The 17838-nt window shown below is 55.9% G+C and overlaps 8 protein-coding genes across 8 annotated transcripts; 5 read left to right on the top strand and 3 right to left on the bottom strand.

Moving 5' to 3' along the window:
- Nucleotides 1–735: 735 nt before the first annotated feature.
- Nucleotides 736–1280, top strand: DICSQDRAFT_130512 (uncharacterized protein; the record flags this gene model as incomplete). The annotated part of the gene is made up of 2 exons (XM_007371509.1): nt 736–1163; nt 1271–1280. 2 exons carry the CDS (start codon nt 736–738, stop codon nt 1278–1280), a joined length of 438 nt encoding a protein of 145 aa, XP_007371571.1.
- A 2818-nt stretch (nt 1281–4098) lies between these two features.
- DICSQDRAFT_24568 (uncharacterized protein) lies at nt 4099–4434 on the top strand (the record flags this gene model as incomplete). The annotated part of the gene is made up of 1 exon (XM_007371508.1): nt 4099–4434. A coding segment is annotated over one exon (336 nt), but the record flags the coding sequence as incomplete, so codon positions are not given.
- A 1609-nt stretch (nt 4435–6043) lies between these two features.
- DICSQDRAFT_184240 (uncharacterized protein) lies at nt 6044–7962 on the bottom strand (the record flags this gene model as incomplete). Its single annotated transcript, XM_007371507.1, has 2 exons — nt 7843–7962; nt 6044–7785 (listed from the first exon to the last, which is right to left on the bottom strand). The coding sequence occupies exons 1-2, from the start codon at nt 7846–7848 to the stop codon at nt 6046–6048; spliced, it is 1746 nt and encodes a 581-aa protein (XP_007371569.1). The 5' UTR covers nt 7849–7962.
- Nucleotides 7963–8490: 528 nt separating this feature from the next.
- Nucleotides 8491–10551, top strand: DICSQDRAFT_73148 (uncharacterized protein; the record flags this gene model as incomplete). The annotated part of the gene is made up of 6 exons (XM_007371506.1): nt 8491–8667; nt 8736–8928; nt 8993–9366; nt 9425–9792; nt 9856–10004; nt 10064–10551. The coding sequence occupies 6 exons, from the start codon at nt 8491–8493 to the stop codon at nt 10549–10551; spliced, it is 1749 nt and encodes a 582-aa protein (XP_007371568.1).
- Nucleotides 10552–10749: 198 nt separating this feature from the next.
- Nucleotides 10750–11460, bottom strand: DICSQDRAFT_175624 (uncharacterized protein; the record flags this gene model as incomplete). Its single annotated transcript, XM_007371505.1, has 2 exons — nt 10750–11088; nt 11149–11460. The coding sequence occupies 2 exons, from the start codon at nt 11458–11460 to the stop codon at nt 10750–10752; spliced, it is 651 nt and encodes a 216-aa protein (XP_007371567.1).
- A 1325-nt stretch (nt 11461–12785) lies between these two features.
- DICSQDRAFT_184237 (NAD(P)-binding protein) lies at nt 12786–14600 on the top strand. The gene is made up of 7 exons (XM_007371504.1): nt 12786–12989; nt 13047–13121; nt 13190–13236; nt 13289–13488; nt 13551–13646; nt 13700–14042; nt 14106–14600. Exons 3-7 carry the CDS (start codon nt 13197–13199, stop codon nt 14462–14464), a joined length of 1038 nt encoding a protein of 345 aa, XP_007371566.1. The 5' UTR covers nt 12786–12989; nt 13047–13121; nt 13190–13196; the 3' UTR covers nt 14465–14600.
- A 492-nt stretch (nt 14601–15092) lies between these two features.
- Nucleotides 15093–16421, bottom strand: DICSQDRAFT_94607 (ribosomal protein L1). Its single transcript, XM_007371503.1, has 5 exons — nt 16377–16421; nt 16138–16299; nt 15851–16080; nt 15629–15793; nt 15093–15569 (listed from the first exon to the last, which is right to left on the bottom strand). Exons 1-5 carry the CDS (start codon nt 16379–16381, stop codon nt 15472–15474), a joined length of 660 nt encoding a protein of 219 aa, XP_007371565.1. The 5' UTR covers nt 16382–16421; the 3' UTR covers nt 15093–15471.
- Nucleotides 16422–16871: 450 nt separating this feature from the next.
- Nucleotides 16872–17483, top strand: DICSQDRAFT_20672 (uncharacterized protein; the record flags this gene model as incomplete). Its single annotated transcript, XM_007371502.1, has 2 exons — nt 16872–17014; nt 17081–17483. Coding segments are annotated over 2 exons (546 nt in total), but the record flags the coding sequence as incomplete, so codon positions are not given.
- Nucleotides 17484–17838: the final 355 nt, after the last annotated feature.

Raw genomic sequence — 17838 nt, 5'->3', positions numbered from 1 at the left:
CACTCGCATCCCTGCAATCACTGTCCTCCGCGGACGCAGTTTGGAGCCCGCGGCACTCATCCGAGACGCACTACTACCCAACGTTCGAACCCCCCGGGCGCTCTCCGAGTCCCCTTCCCCGTCTCCCCCAGCTCCCCACCTGCATATATCCATCTCACCCCGCGCAACATGCCTCCTGGCGACGCTCCGGTCATGATGATCCCGAAATCGGCACCTGGAATCGGTAATGGCAACATCACCCCCTCCGTCATCAACGCCTGGGAACACGGATGCCTCCAATTCTTCCGCGACCGCAACATCGCCGAAGAGGACAAGGTATTCAAGGCCTGCATGTATATCTCCCACGACATTATCCGCGACTGGTACCGCACCGACAGCTGCCGCTTCGATGGCATGGATTTCGACGAATTCCTCGCTGAGCTACGCGCGAATCACCTCCCCATGAACTGGGACGTCGACATCAAGACTCAGATCATGAATGCCAGACAGCGCGAGAACCAGACTTTCCTGGATTTTGTCTTGGGACTCGAGGTCCTCAACACCCAGTTACGCGCTTCCTCGTCTCGCTTCTCAACCGAGGGACTGCGACTCATCATCGAGACTCGCGTCTGCGACAGCCTCCGCCCGCTCATCCAGTCGGACGACATCCAAGCGATTCCGCTCGACCAATATGTCCGATGGAAATCGGCGTGTGCTCGTGCCGATGACCAACGCCGACGTCAAGTCGACGTCATCATGCAGATCCTCGCGGCCAACCCAGCTCCGGGCGGCCGCCGTGGCAATCCTCCTGTCACCTCTGGCTCCTCGACCAAGGCTTCGCTCCCTCAGCTCACCGCAGCGGAGCGACAAATCTTGACGTCTAACAAGGGATGTTTCAAATGCCGACGCCTCAACGTCGTCAGCTCCACTCACATGTCCGGGAACTGCCCCAACGGTGCCCCGGACGGTGCCACGTACATCCCCCTCACCACCAAGTACCCGCACCTCACCACCCAAAGCCAAGCGTCCAAGGAAAATGTTCGCCCGAAGCGCATCATCGCCAGCGTGAACGAGGAGTCTCCAGAAGTCGAACCTACCACCATCGCCGCTATTGCCGCTGTAGGATCCTCTCCCTTGGCACACACTACAGGCATCCTCGGCACTGGTTCTGACTCTGACGAATCGTGCGTGCCCCCTCTTTTTGCCCCACAAACCTTTCTTCGTGCGCGCCTTGTGCCCGATCCCGATGCCCCCGTTTTTGACATGCTCATTGATGGCGGTGCTGGTCCAGTGTTGGTTAGGCGCGACGTCGCTGTATCCATGGGAGTGCCGCTACGGCGGCTCCCCACTGCACATAGGCTGGGAGACGCATGGGGAAAGGTTTCGGAAGGCATGAGGAGTGAGGAATGGGTGAAGTTGAGAGTTCTTTTACCGGATTTTTCATGGTCGTCTCGCGTGTGTCGCGCTATCGTTGTCGATAATCTGTGTGCCCCTGTAATATTAGGCAAGACCTGGCTCGAATCAAACAGCATCGTTGAAGATCACGCCGCACACACGCTCCTCAACAAATCCACTGGTCGCAACCTCCTCTCTCCCCCTCCCCTTCCTACTCCGCCCCAGCGGACTCCACGTGAACGACGTTTGGATGCGCAGAACGTGCAGCGCGACGTCCTCTGCGACCTTTTGACACACACAGCCCCCCAGCGACTGGCTGCCGACACCGCTGTTCCTGACACCACCTCCCTCACTATCTCCGCTGTCCGCACACACGTCGAACGCCTCGCTCTCCTCGAGACCCTAGACCGTGAAAATACCGCCATGAAGACCACCTTCTCCGACCGGTTCCCTTCCGACATCCCCCACATCGATCAGCTCCCTTCCGACGTCCACCACCGCTTTATCCTGAAGGACGCCAACTTAGTCATCGCGCGACGCCAATACGATTGTCCTAAGAAATACCGCGAAGTATGGAAGTCGCTCCTGGATGAACACATTGCTGCAGGACGGCTCCGAGAGTCGGACTCTCCGTACGCCTCCCCAGCATTCCTCATCCCGAAGTCTGACCCCACAGCGAAACCCCGATGGGTTAATGACTATCGAGCCCTCAACTCGAACACCGTTGCCGACATGCACCCGCTCCCTCGTGTTTCTGATATTCTCGCAGATTGCGCCAAGGGCAAAATCTGGGGAAAACTGGACATGACGAACTCATTCTTTCAAACCCGCGTTCACCCAGACGACGTTAAGTATACCGCCGTCACAACCCCCTTTGGCCTCTTTGAATGGACGGTAATGCCGCAGGGTTGTCGCAACGCCCCGTCGACACATCAACGCCGAATGAACAAAGCCTTGCGACACCTCATCGGGACTGTCTGCCACGTTTACATTGACGATATTATCATTTGGTCCCAGACTCTCGAAGAGCACCGCCGTAACGTACAGCGTGTCTTACAGGCGCTTCGCGACGCGCATCTCTACTGCTCAGACAAGAAGACCCAGCTATTCCTTCTTGAGGTCGACTTCCTCGGTCACCACATCTCGGCTCGCGGTGTCGAACCTGACAAGCAGAAGATCGACAAAATCCTCAACTGGCCCACACCACGCTCCGCAACAGCCGTCCGCGCTTTCCTTGGTCTTGTACGATATGTCGCCAGTTTTCTGCCCGATCTTGCTTCTCATTCTGTCGTGCTCACACCTCTCACATCTAAAGATGCGGAGAAGAGTTGGCCAGATTGGCAACCTGCACACCAGGATGCTTTCGACGCCATCAAGAAGCTTGTCTGCAGCCACCGCTGCCTCACCGTCATCGACCATGACGCCCTCGACGCGAATTCGATTTTCGTCTCGTGTGACGCGAGCGACTTGCGTACTGGCGCGATGCTCTCTTTTGGCCCGACACTCGAGTCAGCCCGTCCTGTCGCCTTCGAATCCGCCCATCTCAGCGGCGCTGAGCTGAACTACCCCGTCCACGAGAAGGAGTTATTGGCCATTGTCCGCGCCCTCAAAAAGTGGCGCGTCGACCTCCTGGGTGTCCCTTTCACGGTCTTCACTGACCACAGAACCCTGGAGAACTTTCATCGCCAACGCGACTTCTCCCGTCGACAAGCCCGCTGGCAGGAGTTCCTCGCGCAATATGACTTCGAGATCAGGTATCTCAAAGGCGAGGACAATGTCGTCGCTGATGCCCTGTCCAGGATGGACTTTTCTGCACACTCCTCGTGCGCCGCTGTAACCGAGATGCGACAAGCGACTCGCGCACTCCGGCTTTGCAGTAGCGGTAGCAACGAGCGGGATGGCGCGTCCGCGCTTGTCGCGGCCGTCCCACACGGTAGCTTACGCGTTTCCACAGACCCAGCCTGGCTCGACGCCATCCGGACAGGCTATCTATCGGACAAGTGGTGTCACCGCCTGCGAGAGAATGTCGGCACTCTGGGTATCCGCGAAACCGACGGGCTACTGTTCGTCGGAAACCGCTTGGCGATTCCCCGCATTCCGCACATCCGAGAGGGTATCTTTCGGTGCGCTCATGACGCCCTTGGCCACTTTGGCTTCGAAAAGTCATACGCTGCCCTGCGGGACGCCTATTACTGGCCGAACATGCGTAAGGAACTGGCGGAACTCTACATTCCCTCATGCGACGACTGCCAACGCAACAAGGGATCAACCTCTAAGCCATCTGGTCCGCTACACCCACTCCCGATTCCTCATGCCCGAGGTGAAACCGCCACGATCGACTTCGTGGGACCGCTACCGCCCGACAGCGGTTTCGATTGTCTATGCACCATCACCGACCCCCTCGGCGCCGATATTCGTCTCATACCCACACAGACAAACGTCACCGCTGAAGAATTTGCCGTGCAATTTTTCGACGGTTGGTACTGCGAAAACGGCCTACCTTTGCATATTGTCTCCGACCGCGACAAACTCTTCACGTCCGCGTTCTGGACGTCGTTACACAAGCTCACTGGTGTCAAGCTCAAGATGTCCACTTCCTTTCACCCCCAGACCGACGGCAGCTCCGAGCGCACCAACAAGACCGTCATCCAATGCTTGCGCTACCATGTGGCGCGCAACCAACGCGGATGGGTGCGCGCCCTGCCCCGCGTTCGTTTTGGGATCATGAGCGCCATAAACGCGAGCACTGGCTTCTCGCGGTTCCAGCTCCACATCGGTCGTCAGCCTCGCATTCTTCCTCCCATCCTCTCGGCCGACGCACAATCTGTCGCGCTCGACGCGCCTGACGAGACGCGACTCGCCGAGAACATCCTGTCGAGCATTGAGACTGACGTCTTCGAGGCACAGGACAACCTCCTCGCAGCCAAGCTGGCGCAGATCACCGCGGCGAACCGAGGCAGGTCCGAGGATCCTCCTTACGCCGTCGGAGACCTCGTGCTCCTCTCCACCTTCCACCGTCGGCGCGACTACATGCGCAAGGGAGATAACCGCGTGGCGAAGTTCGTAGTACGCTACGACGGCCCCTACAAAATAATCCGTGCGTTCCCCGGGTCATCATCTTATACCCTAGAACTACCCCCTTCCATGTGCATGTTCCCTACGTTTCACTCGTCCCTTCTCAAACCCTTCCGAACCAACGATGACTCTCTATTCCCTTCTCGTGCCTTCGTCGCGCCTCCTCCTATTTTCACCGAGGACGGCATCGAGGAGCAAGAGGTCGAGGCCATTATCGACCACCGTCGGCGTGGGCGTGGCTTCCGCTTTCTCGTACATTGGAAAGGTTTCCCATCATCCCATGATTCTTGGCTTCCTGGTTCGGAGTGCAAGGATCTTGCTGCCTTAGACGCCTACCTGGTAGACCATCCCGCTTTACGTTCAGCTTTCCCGGATATCTAGTTTGTTTTAGAGGTGGGGAGAGTGTAAGCCCCACTCTACGTCATGGCCTTACTTGACACTCTTCACATATTACGTACGCATACAGTTATATAGTTGACGTCCTATACCGTGTCTCCTAGCTCTGCTCACCACGGTATAGGTACGTATTCTCATACACATGTATTCTAGCTCTGCTCACCACGGTATAGATCTCGTTCTAGTTTTACATCCCGAGCTTCAGTGAGGAGGTTCTGTGAACCTCCTTTCACTGAGTCACCTATTGAACTGGGTGAGTGCCCAGCTGTGTCTCGAAGCTATGCTTGTCAGCTGATACAGTGTCATCCAAGGTACTTGTGAATACTGTATCTAAACATGTTGCGTCCTGAACATGGAGCTCTTGACCTTTTTCCGGTCCCTTGCAAGGGATTGCTAGATCGAAGGGTCAGTTCTTCTCGGCCATGTTACTCCAGTCTTCCCATCGTAATTACTGGCGTACCAAGATGTCTTTGAAGGTTGAGGACATCAGCTCGAAGTGTGATATACACGTGTACAGCGCAGCGTACCAATAGCCGGGGCAGGTCTAAGTAATACGACGGAAGCCGGATCAGGAAGAAGCGGCGCTGTATACAGACCCTGGTGAAGGCCCTTCCGTACAGCCCGACGGGATCATGCCTGAGATGATCAGGATCAGAGTTTGGATTACTACATTGTTATACAGTCCCGAGAACGGCATCTCGGGTCACGACTCACACATCATACTGTTGCGGGCGTCGGGGTTCGACTTGAGTCGACCTTGCTCAGGAAGATCATCTTCGTGGCGAATATCGGCGGCACGCCGCAACAGAAATGTCGCCTGGTGGATCCAACGTCCCTTCACCTCTTCGATTGTAGCTTTTTCTCCATCTACGATGACCTCCACACCTTTTGTGAGATATACACCTCCGCTTGAACCATCTCACTCAGAAATGCATCGATACGGTGAGTCGCCGCTAGAGACGTTCCCTACGAGCCGATTCTAAGCCAGAGATTCGGCCGGAACCTGATTTCCGTATGCAGGTAGCTCATATTCCGTTCGCCCCGAGAGGGCCTGCTATGGTTTACGCATAGAGCATAACGGCCTAGGTTGCAGCAGATACATTCAATGAAGTACTGAGATTCGCATTACGATCACGAACAGTACTCTAAGTTTCTCTACACAATGTCTCACGATCATGCAGCCGCCGTGACCGGGGCTCGTCAGTCTAAGAGATAGTCGCCAAGCTGGCTTCTAGAGAAAGCCTTGAGGACAGCCTCCCGGCTGTATTGTCCTCGGCTCGAATCCAAAGCATCATCGACAAACTGAACTTTGTTGGGGTATGGCGGCATCTCAGGCTCCACCTCGTACCACTCCCGCTCCATGTCCGAATCGGTAACCTCGCCCTCGCCCTCGTATTTGGCTTCGTTCCAATCCTTGTTCTCAACGCAAGAGTCGCCCATATCTGCTTCCGAGCCGTCTGCGGAGGAATTCGTCTCCGCATCCTCAGGACTAGAAGGCATCGAGCGGTACACATACTCGCCCTCCGAGTCCGAGTCGTCATCCTCCGGCAGCCTCGGGTCCCCCTCCGCGCCCGAGTGCTCACTACCGTCGTACAGGATGTCGTCCACGACCGCCCATGAGTGCTGCCGCACCAGAGCCTGGGAGAGGACCGTTTCGATGCCCCCTGTCGTGCGCAAGAGCCAGTCGACATGGTCGTCGGAATCGTCAGAATCGTCGGCACCAGGCAATTCTGTGATATCCTCGAACACGCGATCCGAGCCGGGAAGAATGGACGGGTGGAAGATGAGGGGCAAGGAGGGTAGGCCGATGAGCATCCCGACGATGACGAATCGGACCTTTTTCAGCTGTGGAACGTGCGCTGTCGGCGCGAGAGCCATGGTCCGGTACGACGACACGAATCTGACAGGGTGTGTTTCAATATCGAGGTAGCGGAGGGTTGACGAACGGATGTCGAGTGCCATGCGTGCGTCGTGCGGAATGGGCATGGCGAGATGCGATATCTCGGGACAGAGATCTCGGAGGCGCGGAAGAAATTCGATGTTCGCATTCATGTATTGAATACGGTGGGAAGAGTAGGTCAGGTTGAGGTAGGTCAAATTTGTGCCGTGCGATTTGAGGAGGGCGATCGGAATGTCTTCGGCGTGCACGCAGGCCAAGTACGCTAAGCGTGGCACGGACCACCGCGTGGTGACATATTCGAGGAATGAGGGGCAGTCGCAGTGGATTGATAGTGTCGTGAGTGCGTGGAAAGTCACGTCCGGCAGACACGTTATCGGATAGGAATATCCCGGTGACTCGTCATCTATACTTCCAAGGGTCAGGGAGGTGAGATTGTTGCTGCGGGAGAGGGTGCAAGCGAGTGTCAAAAGAGAAGCTCTGCTCAGCGAGGTGAAATCCAAGGTCTTGAGACGAGAAAGCTTCTGGACAACGAAGTCTTGAGGGCCTGCATGCGTCAAGTCCAGTATCCACGCCGGATCAAAGGCAGCATAGCCATTTGGCAGCCTCCCGTGAGGCAGATCAAGTGAGTCAGGAAAGTAGGCATGGGGATGCGGATGGCAAGAGAAGGAGACGAGATTTGTGCACTGGCCTAGGATGTATTCAAAGTCTTCACGTACGACGTCGGCACAGTGTGTCAAGACGACACACGTTTCCATGCAGATGGCTCGGACAAGCAGGGAAAGCCTCCGATCACTGCGGAATGTGCTTGTGAGAGCAGGGATCTGGCCCATCCTCCTGATGACGATATCGGAGTAGAGAAGTTCGGTCGCGGAGGGTGACCATGCTTTGCAGACGAGGACTAGAGCCTTTTTGGTTTTGAGGGTTGTGAGCCAAGGATTCCTGGGACCTTTGAGTATGGACGGATCGTAGGTATAGGATGGAGGTTGAGTGAGCTTGAATACGGCGAGAAGGATCTCATTAGGTAAGGCAGGTGGCGGATACTGCGTTGGATAGGTCAGGAATCACGTGATACGTAGAGCGAGAGCAAGCAATCCCACCATCATCGACGCTCCGGACGGCCGCAACAGGTTCCTACGCTGGAAGTGAAAGCTTGGATAGGCAAATGTATCCCGCTAGATAGCTTCCCGGTTGGCACGTACGGCGGCCTTGCGCTTCTTTGATGATTCCTGTTGGTGAGGCGGGATGACGATGCCTTGGATCTGTTTGCTGCAGGAGACAGCTGTACTGGTAGCAGCAGGAGGGCGAGCAATAGCGCACGACGGAGAATATTGCTGTACCCGTAACAATCCCGGATGGTGGGTTCAAAGAAGGTCTTGCAATTTTGTAACGACGGCCTGCAGATATCAGCCGGCCCGATGGAGATCAATCTCGATGCAATCGGGGCGTGGATCTGCCACCGGAGAGTTGAGTGCCACAGTCGAGCAGCGAGCTTTTGTCCTGAGGACTGTCCTGTTCCTCTCGACAGGCCCTCCTCCATCTTGCAAACCCCTCTGGTCCTCATGTTGCTCACGATCACATAGTACCAGTCCCAGCCCTCTTTCTAGCCTTCTGTCGTCAATTTGTCTCGCTTGCACTCGACCCCGGACCGACGCGACGACCATCTCGGCGACTCGTGGACCTCCGTCTCTTCATTCGGCGACCCGCGCAGCTATCGATAATGTCTAAAAGGAGGGTCGCATACTACTATGATCGCACGTAATCTCTTTCTTCCTGCTGCTCATGCCCGACCTTGCTCAACCGGACATTCAGCCGATGTGGCTGCCTACTCCTACGGCGTCCACCACGCCATGAAGCCCCAGCGGATGCGCATCACTCATGAGCTAGTTCAAGCATATGACATGCTTCCAAAGATGAGCGTACTTGTACGTATTTCGTCTTTCCCGCTCTTGTTCCCGAGACGCAGCCTCTTACTCCCCATCGCCGCCCTCAGCGTCCCAAACGCGCTACCCCCGAGGTCATGACGCGTTTCCACACGGACGAGTACATCAACTTCCTTACCAAGGTCACTCACGAAAACGTCCGCAGACTGACGTACCAAGGCACGCGCTTTCTCATTGGCGAAGACAACCCCCCATTCGAGGGCGTGTTCGAGTTCTCGTCCATATCCGCCGGTGGCTCCATTGGTACGTTGCCCCACTCCGCTCTGCCCCTTCGTTCTGAGTCCCGTTTCCTCTCTTCCACTTAAAGCCGCCGCAAAGCGCCTTATGGAAGGTCAGTCCGACATCACCATCAATTGGGCCGGAGGGCTGCACCACGCCAAGAAGCGCGAGGCGTCCGGCTTTTGTTACATTAACGACATCGTCCTCGGTATCCTCGAAATGCTCCGCTATGTTCCCCGTGTGCTCTACATCGACATCGACTGCCACCATGGCGACGGCGTTGAGGAGGCCTTCTGGATGACCGACCGCGTCATGACCTTATCTCTCCACAAGTTTGGCGAGTTCTTCCCCGGCACTGGTCTTCTCGAAGACAGGGGAAGGGACAAAGGATTTGGGTATTCGGTCAATATTCCATTGAAGGACGGTATCACAGACGAGTCATACAAGAGCATATTTGAACCTGTACGTGCTGTAACCCTGCCGCAGCAACCTTGCGCTCCGCTCACATCTCTACGTACAGGTGGTAGACAAGATCCTGGATGTGTTCCGCCCCTCCGCAATCGTCCTTCAATGTGGTGCGGACTCGCTTTCGGGCGACAAGCTCGGTGGCCTCAACTTGACCATGCACGGCCACGGGCGCTGCGTGCAGTACATTCGCTCCAAGAACATACCGCTCATGCTCTTGGGTGGGGGCGGGTACACCGTGAAGAACGTTGCGCGCGCGTGGACGTACGAAACCGCATGCGCGTTGGGAATCGAGAACGACATCGATCCAAACCTGCCCTGGAACGAGTACTTCGAGTGGTTCGGGCCGCGGTACCGGCTCGAAGTACAGGAGAGCAACTTAGAGGATTTGAATCTGAAGGACGGTTCCCTCAACGAGATTCGGTTTGTGCTCGCTGACATCTGTCCCGTGGACCTGATACAAATTGGATGATCGCGTTGGAATAGGTCGCGATGTCTCAGGTACCTTTCAGAACTCGGTCCTGCGCCCTCAGTGCAGATGCAGGACGTTCCAAGGGAAGGTCTCGGTGAACACCTCGGCCTCAATGGCGTGCATGCCCATGCGCCCATCGACGATCTTGACGAGCGGCTTGCGCGTATGTGTTCCTGCACTTCAATCGCTTTATATACCTCATGCTTATCGTACCTGCGATAGAACACGCCCGCATGGTGTACGACATTCAGAGCCAATCCGACCAGACTGATTCCGAGCAGGAAGACGATGCATCCGACGACGAGTCCCCGTCCCGCCGACGAGGCCGATCTTCGCGCCGGCTGCGTAACGGCCGTCAGCGGATGAGTATTGTCACCTCCAAATACTTCGACGTGCCCCGGCTCCCGCCCGAGTTCGAGCGCGACCTCACGCATGATGACGATTTCGGGTGCGGTCACGAACCTTGGAATGTGAGTATAGGAAACGGGAAAAAGAGGCGGTTCTTTGAAAGCGGGGCAGAGTGGGACCCGGTGAAGAGGGTCATTACGGAGCGCGCGAGGGCGGGCGTGAGGGTGTACGAGCACGCGCAAGTCGTGAATGGCATTCCGAATGGGATTGAGGTTGGTGTCCGGGAGAAGGATAGAGACAGTCTGCAGGAAGAGGCTGAGGAGGAGTTGGATGTTGAGCCGGATCCGGAGGACGAGGAGTAGATTGATATGACACTTTATTGGACGATTCGCGTATCGACCGTCTTATGTATCAACAGGTATCCTTGGATGTATCTTGAGAGCACAAATGATCGCTAGACGAGTCTGGACGAAAACGAAACGTCTGTAACGGACGAACAGGGCGCGAAGACACGATCCAGACCAGAGAACTAACCCTATCAACGGAGACAATATGTACATTCACCCAATGAACTTGTACACGCCCAACCTCTCCACACCGCCGCAAATTTCGAAGCCCGCATCGCCCGGGAGGGGGCAGAGAGAGTTACAATCCGTCTCGTTGGCCTTCGTCGCGCCCGCCGTAATTCCTTCGTTGGAACACTGGCATTCGCTGGCATTCTCCAAGCCCGCAAACGAGAAGCCTGCATGCGAGCACGCCTGAAGGCACTGGTTCACGAGGTCGAGGTTGGAGGCGAGGTTCTGCAGCGTGACGGTCGCGAACGCGGGCGTCTCGACAGTATCTACGATACATCCCTGGTACGCCCAGCTGCCGGGGCGAAGAGCAGGGACCGTGTACAGCTATATGTCGCACGACAGGCATCAGTATTAGAGTGCATGCGAAGACAACGGCGAGCTAACCTGAATACTCCACACCCCACCGCAGGACAAGTTCGCGTCGCCAGGGCAAGCCATGTCGCACACTGCCGCGGTACCCTCGTCGAGCGGAGCCTTGAGGCCCGTCGCGCAGTGGCACTCGTCCCCGAACTCGACGCCGGCATAGCCGAAACCACCCGCAGCGCACGAGGTGATACAAGCCGCAGGACTGTTGTCCTCGGTCACTGTGGTCACATCCCCCGCTAGGATGCGAGCGGGGTTGTCGACCGCGCAGGTGGAGAGCGTCGTCCAGTTGAGAGGTATAGCGGGGGCTTCAAAAGCCCGCGCCGCGTGCATGAGGGCAAATAACGTCAAGACAGAAGTCAGCAGAGGTGTCATATTGTGAGACGGAGTCACGGAGTTTGTAGACTGCTATGCGAGGAGACGAGTGTGTTGAAGCCTGCAGGCCAGCGACAGAGGACGAATGCATTATATACGCGCAGGGGCAAGGGATAGGAGGTAAGTCCGGAGACGTGCAGTGAGAACGCGCCGATGAACCAAGTTTGTAGCTTGAGTGAGCGTTCGTGTCAAGGGCGCCGAAGGGAGAACCACCGGCGTTGCGCCAGGTCCACTGCGCGCCCAGGACGGACCGAGGACAGTAGGGCCTTCGCATGAGTATCCTCAGCTACTTCGAGGACAGAAAGCCCGTACAAAGGCCTGCCGATCGTCACAGAAAGGTACGTCGGAGAGTAACCCGGAGACAGTATTGAACAATTTGAAGTGGAAGACACTAAGGCACGAGGAGGATGGACGCGATGACGGAGCCTTGAAGTTTCAGGCACCGACGTCGGTACGAAGGCAGATATGGCGGCCTCTGAGTCGATGGGGTACCTGTGTGCAACATCTTGACTGCATGCACTATTTCAATTGGCTGCGATCCATGCGCTGCATGTTTCTGGAAACGACAAGGAAGCGAGGGGCAGGCCACGGCTGCTGTTGGTCAAGATACCTGTCAACACCGAGTGATACCCTCACCTCGAACATGCCACTACGAGGATGCCAACCCAGAGACATTGTATGCAGATCCGATCGCGACAAGGGTTGGCCCTGGTAGTTACGTCCCAAGCGGAGGTCCGTCAGGACCCGGGAATCGAAGGGCAGTCGGACCGGCAACGGGGACGTCTCAAGCCTTCGTCCATCGAAGCTGATCTTCACGCAGCTCATACTCTACACAAAAGTTCCAAAAGACAAAGTGTAGATTCTCCCTCCACTCAGGGAGCATGATACCCATTCAACGCACAGCGGAGGACTGCAATATCCCTAGACCAGACATGTTCTCCGCGTGGGAACAATGCCATCCCCGGAAGGCAAGACTCGGCGAACGAACGAAAGGGATACATGCCATTTCGGAAGCGGCACATATCATGACCCTTCTGAAGCACGGTCTAAGAATTGAGTCAATAGAGTGGGAGAGGTGTAGCGGCCGGTGGCCTGCACCAGGGCGGTGGAAGAGAAGACTTGAGATGTTTTGTAACAGGCGCTTCTGCTTCCATGTTAGGGCGTTCGCTTTCGGCATCTGCCCGCCGGCTTCGACCCCTTTCGCTCACTCGCCGCGACGTCACGATGGTAAGTAGTTTGCTTTCCAACCCTTGGATGTGTAATCACTGCGATATCAAGCATAGTGCTATTCATCATGCTCAAAAACAGCTGACGCTACCGTGAAACTAAACATCTACCAGTAACCTCGCATTCGTTTCGCTCAAGTAGCATCCGATGCCTATCACCATTCTGGATATGACTCCAGTGCGCATACTCAGGCCCCAAGTAAACACACCCCACCTCTCTCGCTATGAAGCGTCGATCTTGTTCGCCCACACTGAAGCTAGGTGATCGTCCGGAGAATCGGACATTGTATGAGCTTAGAGCTGAGAGTGCTTTGTCAGATTCTATCTTATCAAGCAGAGAATCGTGGGATGGTATATCATCAGCTAGCACTCGCTATCCAGTACTACTACCAGGTACCTTTCCCCATCACAGCAATCACAACAGCGCCCTGATCTTAGGATATTGCCCCCTCAACCAACAGTACCAGAATGGCCGGCAAAATATCCATCTTCGTGACCGGCGTGACTGGTACGAACTGCCGCTCCATGACCAAACAGCACCGCACTCACCTCCTTTTCAGGCTATATTGGAGGCACCTTGCTAGTTCGCCTCTTGAACCATCCTGATGCTGACACCTTTGACATCACCGCTCTTGTGCGCAACCCCGAGAAAGCTCATTTACTCGAGTCCAAGTTCGGCGTGAAGACACTCATTGCGTCTCATGCGGAACACGATAGGATCGAAGAGGCTGTAGCAGCAAATCACATCATCCTTCAGATCGTACGCAATCTCTGACGTCCAACGGCGTTCGCTTTATTACAAAATTGACTGCGGTGTTCCAGTCTGACTCCGATGACGAGCCTCTGACCAAAGCAATATTGAGAGGTCTCAAGAGAAGACACGACAAAATCGGCGATCTACCTATACTCATTCACACCGTAAGCAATCGACGCGCATACTCTCGTAGCCAGCACTCAATCAATTTACGCAGTCAGGAACGGGACTTCTTATCGACGATGCGCGCGGCGAATACCCCACAGAAACCATCTACAGCGACCTCAACGTTGAGCAGCTCAAGTCCATTCCTCCAACAGCGTACCACCGCAACGTCGATCTGCTCGTCGTTGGTGCTGACGAGGAAGGATACGCACGAACACACATCGTTATCCCCTCGACCGTGTATGGCATCGCAACGCACCCACTTGTCAAAGCGGGCATATCCAACCCGCACTCCATACAGATCCCTTCCCTCATACGCTTCTCTCTCGCGCGCAAGCGCGCGGGCGTCATCGGCAAGGGCCTGTCCTTGTGGCCAAATGTGCACATCGACGACAGTGAGTGACACCCTATACATACTCTTCGTGAACAGAATGATCGAGAGGAAACCCTCTTCACAGCCGCGGACATATACATTGTCCTCCTCGATAGCATCCTCCACCACCCCGACACGACCGGACACGGCTGGGAAGGTCTCTACTTTGGTGAGTCCGGCGAGCACCGCTGGCTCGACATCAGCCTCGCGATCGGGCGCGCTATGTACGAGCTCGGGCTCGCGGACAGCCCCGAGCCGACGCCCTTCTCGCACGACGAGATCCTCAAGTACTTTGGGAGCGAATGGCGTGGGTACCTCTTTGGGACGAATTCGCGGGCTCGGGCGGATCGGACAAGAGCCCTCGGATGGAAGCCGAAGCACTCGACGGAGGACTTGCTGGCGAGCATCAAGCCAGAGGTCGAGGTGTATGCCAAGAAGCAGTAGAAACCTCCGGAGGATGGAACGTTGTCTGCATAACTTCTGTTATCATGCCTTCTCATCCGTGTCTGCATGAATGAGGTGCCTCCTGACCCACGTCGCGGCAGATAATTCACTGGCTCACTGTACACGCCCCCTTCACCACAATCAATCTGTATACATAGGTGGCGCGACTGTAGCGTTAGTGACTCAATACGAGCAAAGTTAGGGTGGGAAAGGAGCCCACAACTTTACACCGCCATGCTACCACTCTTAGTCTTCCGATATGTTTGGAATACACTTATGAGCTCTCTCGTGACTACGTAAGTAATAGGTGATAGTTTCAGGATGACCGACTAGCCCTAATCCGTGCCTGCTTTCGGCAGCCGTTCGACTGTGCACGCAGCTGCTAAGCTGGTAGACTTCTGTATGGAGGTCAATACCGAGCATATCGTGGTTGATCCTGCTGTTGCCGAGTGGCCCAAGCTGTGAGGCGAAGGTTGCATTATACAGCCAATCACCTGAGCTCCATTCCCCAGACCGCCTCACAGCCCTAGGTTCCCCATTTCCCCTGCACTCGACACATACTTGACTCCTGAAGTGGAGAAGCCCCACACCGCAGTGGAGGCACAAGTACACACGGAAAACGCCAACTTTGTCTTCATGTATCGTCATTGCTACATACCGCGTACAAGCATAGCCCCATAAGGATACATCGCATAAAGACAAACCAGCAGCGCTCTCCAGATACCCGACCAGCGGACCACGACCAACAAAGAAGAGTACGTCGAGCAGGAGAAGAGGAAACCACACACATAAACGCACAAAACTGCATCAGCTCCCAATCGGCTCCCAGCCCTCACCGAAGCCGTTGGTCCAAGCGTGCGGGGCTTCATGTTGTGCATTGCAGCCTGCGCGTGCGTGTGGCCCTGTCATCCTATGCTCGTCTCTCCCCTCTCATCAGCCTGTCCGTTGTATGGTATATGCGAGGACCGTCTCCTGAAAAGACGAGACGCGGCTAGAACGTGAAGCGCTCAGTACAGACGGACGGGCTTGCCCATCGTCGACTTGATGTGAAGCGACTTCACGTTCTGCCAATTCTTCTTGAGAAGCGAGACGAGGAAGTTGATGCCTAGACACACGATAATGAGCTCTCGGGGGATGACGGGACGAAAAGAGTTAGACACTTACTCAGCATGACGTTGGCAAGAACCTGGTCGTCGGACATCTGGACGTGACCGACGGCGACGCCCAAGCAAAGCACCTTCTTGAGCTGGAACTTGATGGTTGAGCGGACCTCGGTGATCTTGTTCTGGAGGTCCTCCGCGTGGGAGACGGGCGTGGGGAACTTGCCAGCTACAAGAGGGCATCAGCACTACGGCCCCTGCGTCTATGCGAGGGATAGGTGCGTACCCTTGGAGAGACCAGGGCCAAGCAAACGGGGAATCTGCTTGATGAGGGTCTCCGAGGCCAAGAAAGCGTCGTACTGCTTAGCAAGCTTCTTGACGAGCTTCTTGTTCTTGTTGAGCTTCTTCAAGTCGTCGACGGACTTGTACTCAAGGTCGATCTGCTTAGCACGGTCGATATCGGCGGCATCTGCGAGGATGCAGATAGACATGCGAGGGCGGGGGACATGAGGGAGCCTATTCGCCATTCATTGGTCAGTAATGCGGTCAAGTGGGCTGAGACGGAGGGCGTACTTGACGGTACCCGAGAAACGCTTGTCGCGCTGGGGGTCGTAGTTCTTGAGACCAATCTGGAGCTCGATTGTCTCGACGAAGTTGCGCTTCTTCTCGCCGTTGGACTCGGCGAGAAGCTCCTGGATAGAGCCCCGCACGCTTGACACTGAGAGCTTGCTGCCGCTGTTTGTGTAGTCGCAAATAGCGCACAATCAGCATCTGTAACTCCAAGCTATGCGACAAAGACCTCGATCACAGACCTCATGCTTTTTGGATAGGGTCGTTGAGTGTTGAGGGCTGTTCGCGGTTGCACAGAACGCCTTCTTCGCTGCCGTCCACAAATCTTGCCCCCCGGTGGCTGCCGTGGGAATCAACTGTATAGCGTGACACAGCCTGTGACGCGGACCGGATCATCCGATTCTAAGCGCCTCATGTGCGTCCTGGTCGACTGCAGGTTGCCGTCTTGACATTGTTGCCAACGACCGTAAGTACACCTCCTCTCACTGTCAGCAGCTCCAGACATCAGTCCTCAGAGCCGACTGCTTGACCTGGTAACCAACGCTTTCGATAATGCTGATCGACGTCGGTCCTCGCGGGCAATCGTATCACACGCCTCATCCGACGTCGTCTAATGGAATGATAACCGGTACGTGCCTGTGGTGGACTCCAAGATATGACATAACCTCGTGAATGCTCGTTATGACAGCATCTCTGCCTGGGACTATAGCATAATGTCTCTTCTACCCTCTTCCTCTCTGTCATCCGCACTCACCGTCGTCGTCCCGCCGTCCATCCACTGCACCGGGGGCTTCGTCGAGGGAGAAGTACAACTCAACTTCCGCCATCTACAAGAAGAGGATATCAACCAAGTCCACATCGCGCTCCGCGGCGAGATCCAGTCGTACGTCTGCTCCATCACTGCTTTTCCCAGCAGACAGGCATCTCAATCCCCTCCTCCTCTCAGACGCGCTCGCCGCGGGAGACGCACGTACGAAGAAAACCACCTCATCCTCAATACATCTCTTCCTTTGTGGTCCAAAGGCTCCGCCTACCCCCCACCCGGTTCAGACATCCTCCGCCTCCCCTTCCGGTTCCACCTTCCGGAGGGCATTCCCCCGTCATTTCACTACAGCAAATGGTACCCTGATATCGGCGGATCGGTCGTGTACGTGCTCGAGACGACGGGTGTGCGGGAGGGGTTGCTCAAGGTGAACAAGAGGATCCCAACGCCGATTGTTGTCACGCCAAGGGATGAAGTGGGCGCGGCCGTAAGGGCGGGGACCAGTACAGCCTGGAAGAATGTTAGGGCGGAGGAGAAGATACGGAAGGGCATCTGGGGCGAATACGCGACTGCGAGGGTTGTGGTGAGTGATTTTCCCCTTGCCCTCCCGACCCCAAGACCCGCAGTGGGTGAGAGGAAGCCACGGGGACGCCATCCACATTGCATCCGAGATCTCGCGCGCAAGGTCTCCGCACCCATGACGCGCAACGCGCTTCTGCTACCTGACATCGCTCTAACGCGCACTCTGTCGCGCCTGGAGGTGTGGACAGGTGTAGTCTTCGCCGCCGGATGTAGCTGAGGCCCGTCGCGCGAAGGCGTGAGTCCGTGAAAGAACTGGCGATCGCCCACTCAATGCATATGTACAAGTGTTGTTCGGTAGCACTTCCTACTCTAGACCTTCACTTACTGCTTCATGTCGGAAAAACCCGATCGGCATCTTA

Source organism: Dichomitus squalens, assembly GCF_000275845.1.
Source record: "Dichomitus squalens LYAD-421 SS1 unplaced genomic scaffold DICSQscaffold_112, whole genome shotgun sequence".
NCBI lineage: Eukaryota > Fungi > Basidiomycota > Agaricomycetes > Polyporales > Polyporaceae > Dichomitus > Dichomitus squalens.
This window is presented reverse-complemented; position numbering and strand designations above follow the sequence as displayed.

What these genes read in the sequence shown, in the direction of transcription:
- DICSQDRAFT_94607 (XM_007371503.1), bottom strand. An exon ending in CGTTTCTCGGGTACCGTCAA is followed by an intron (nt 16,081 to 16,137) that starts GTACGCCCTCCG and finishes AATGGCGAATAG; the next exon opens with GCTCCCTCATGTCCCCCGCC. An exon ending in TCTTGCCAACGTCATGCTGA is followed by an intron (nt 15,570 to 15,628) that starts GTAAGTGTCTAA and finishes TCGTGTGTCTAG; the next exon opens with GCATCAACTTCCTCGTCTCG.
- DICSQDRAFT_184237 (XM_007371504.1), top strand. Translation starts at nt 13,197, where the DNA reads ATGGCCGGCAAAATATCCATCTTCGTGACCGGCGTGACTG. An exon ending in CTTCGTGACCGGCGTGACTG is followed by an intron (nt 13,237 to 13,288) that starts GTACGAACTGCC and finishes CCTCCTTTTCAG; the next exon opens with GCTATATTGGAGGCACCTTG. An exon ending in TACCTATACTCATTCACACC is followed by an intron (nt 13,647 to 13,699) that starts GTAAGCAATCGA and finishes CAATTTACGCAG; the next exon opens with TCAGGAACGGGACTTCTTAT.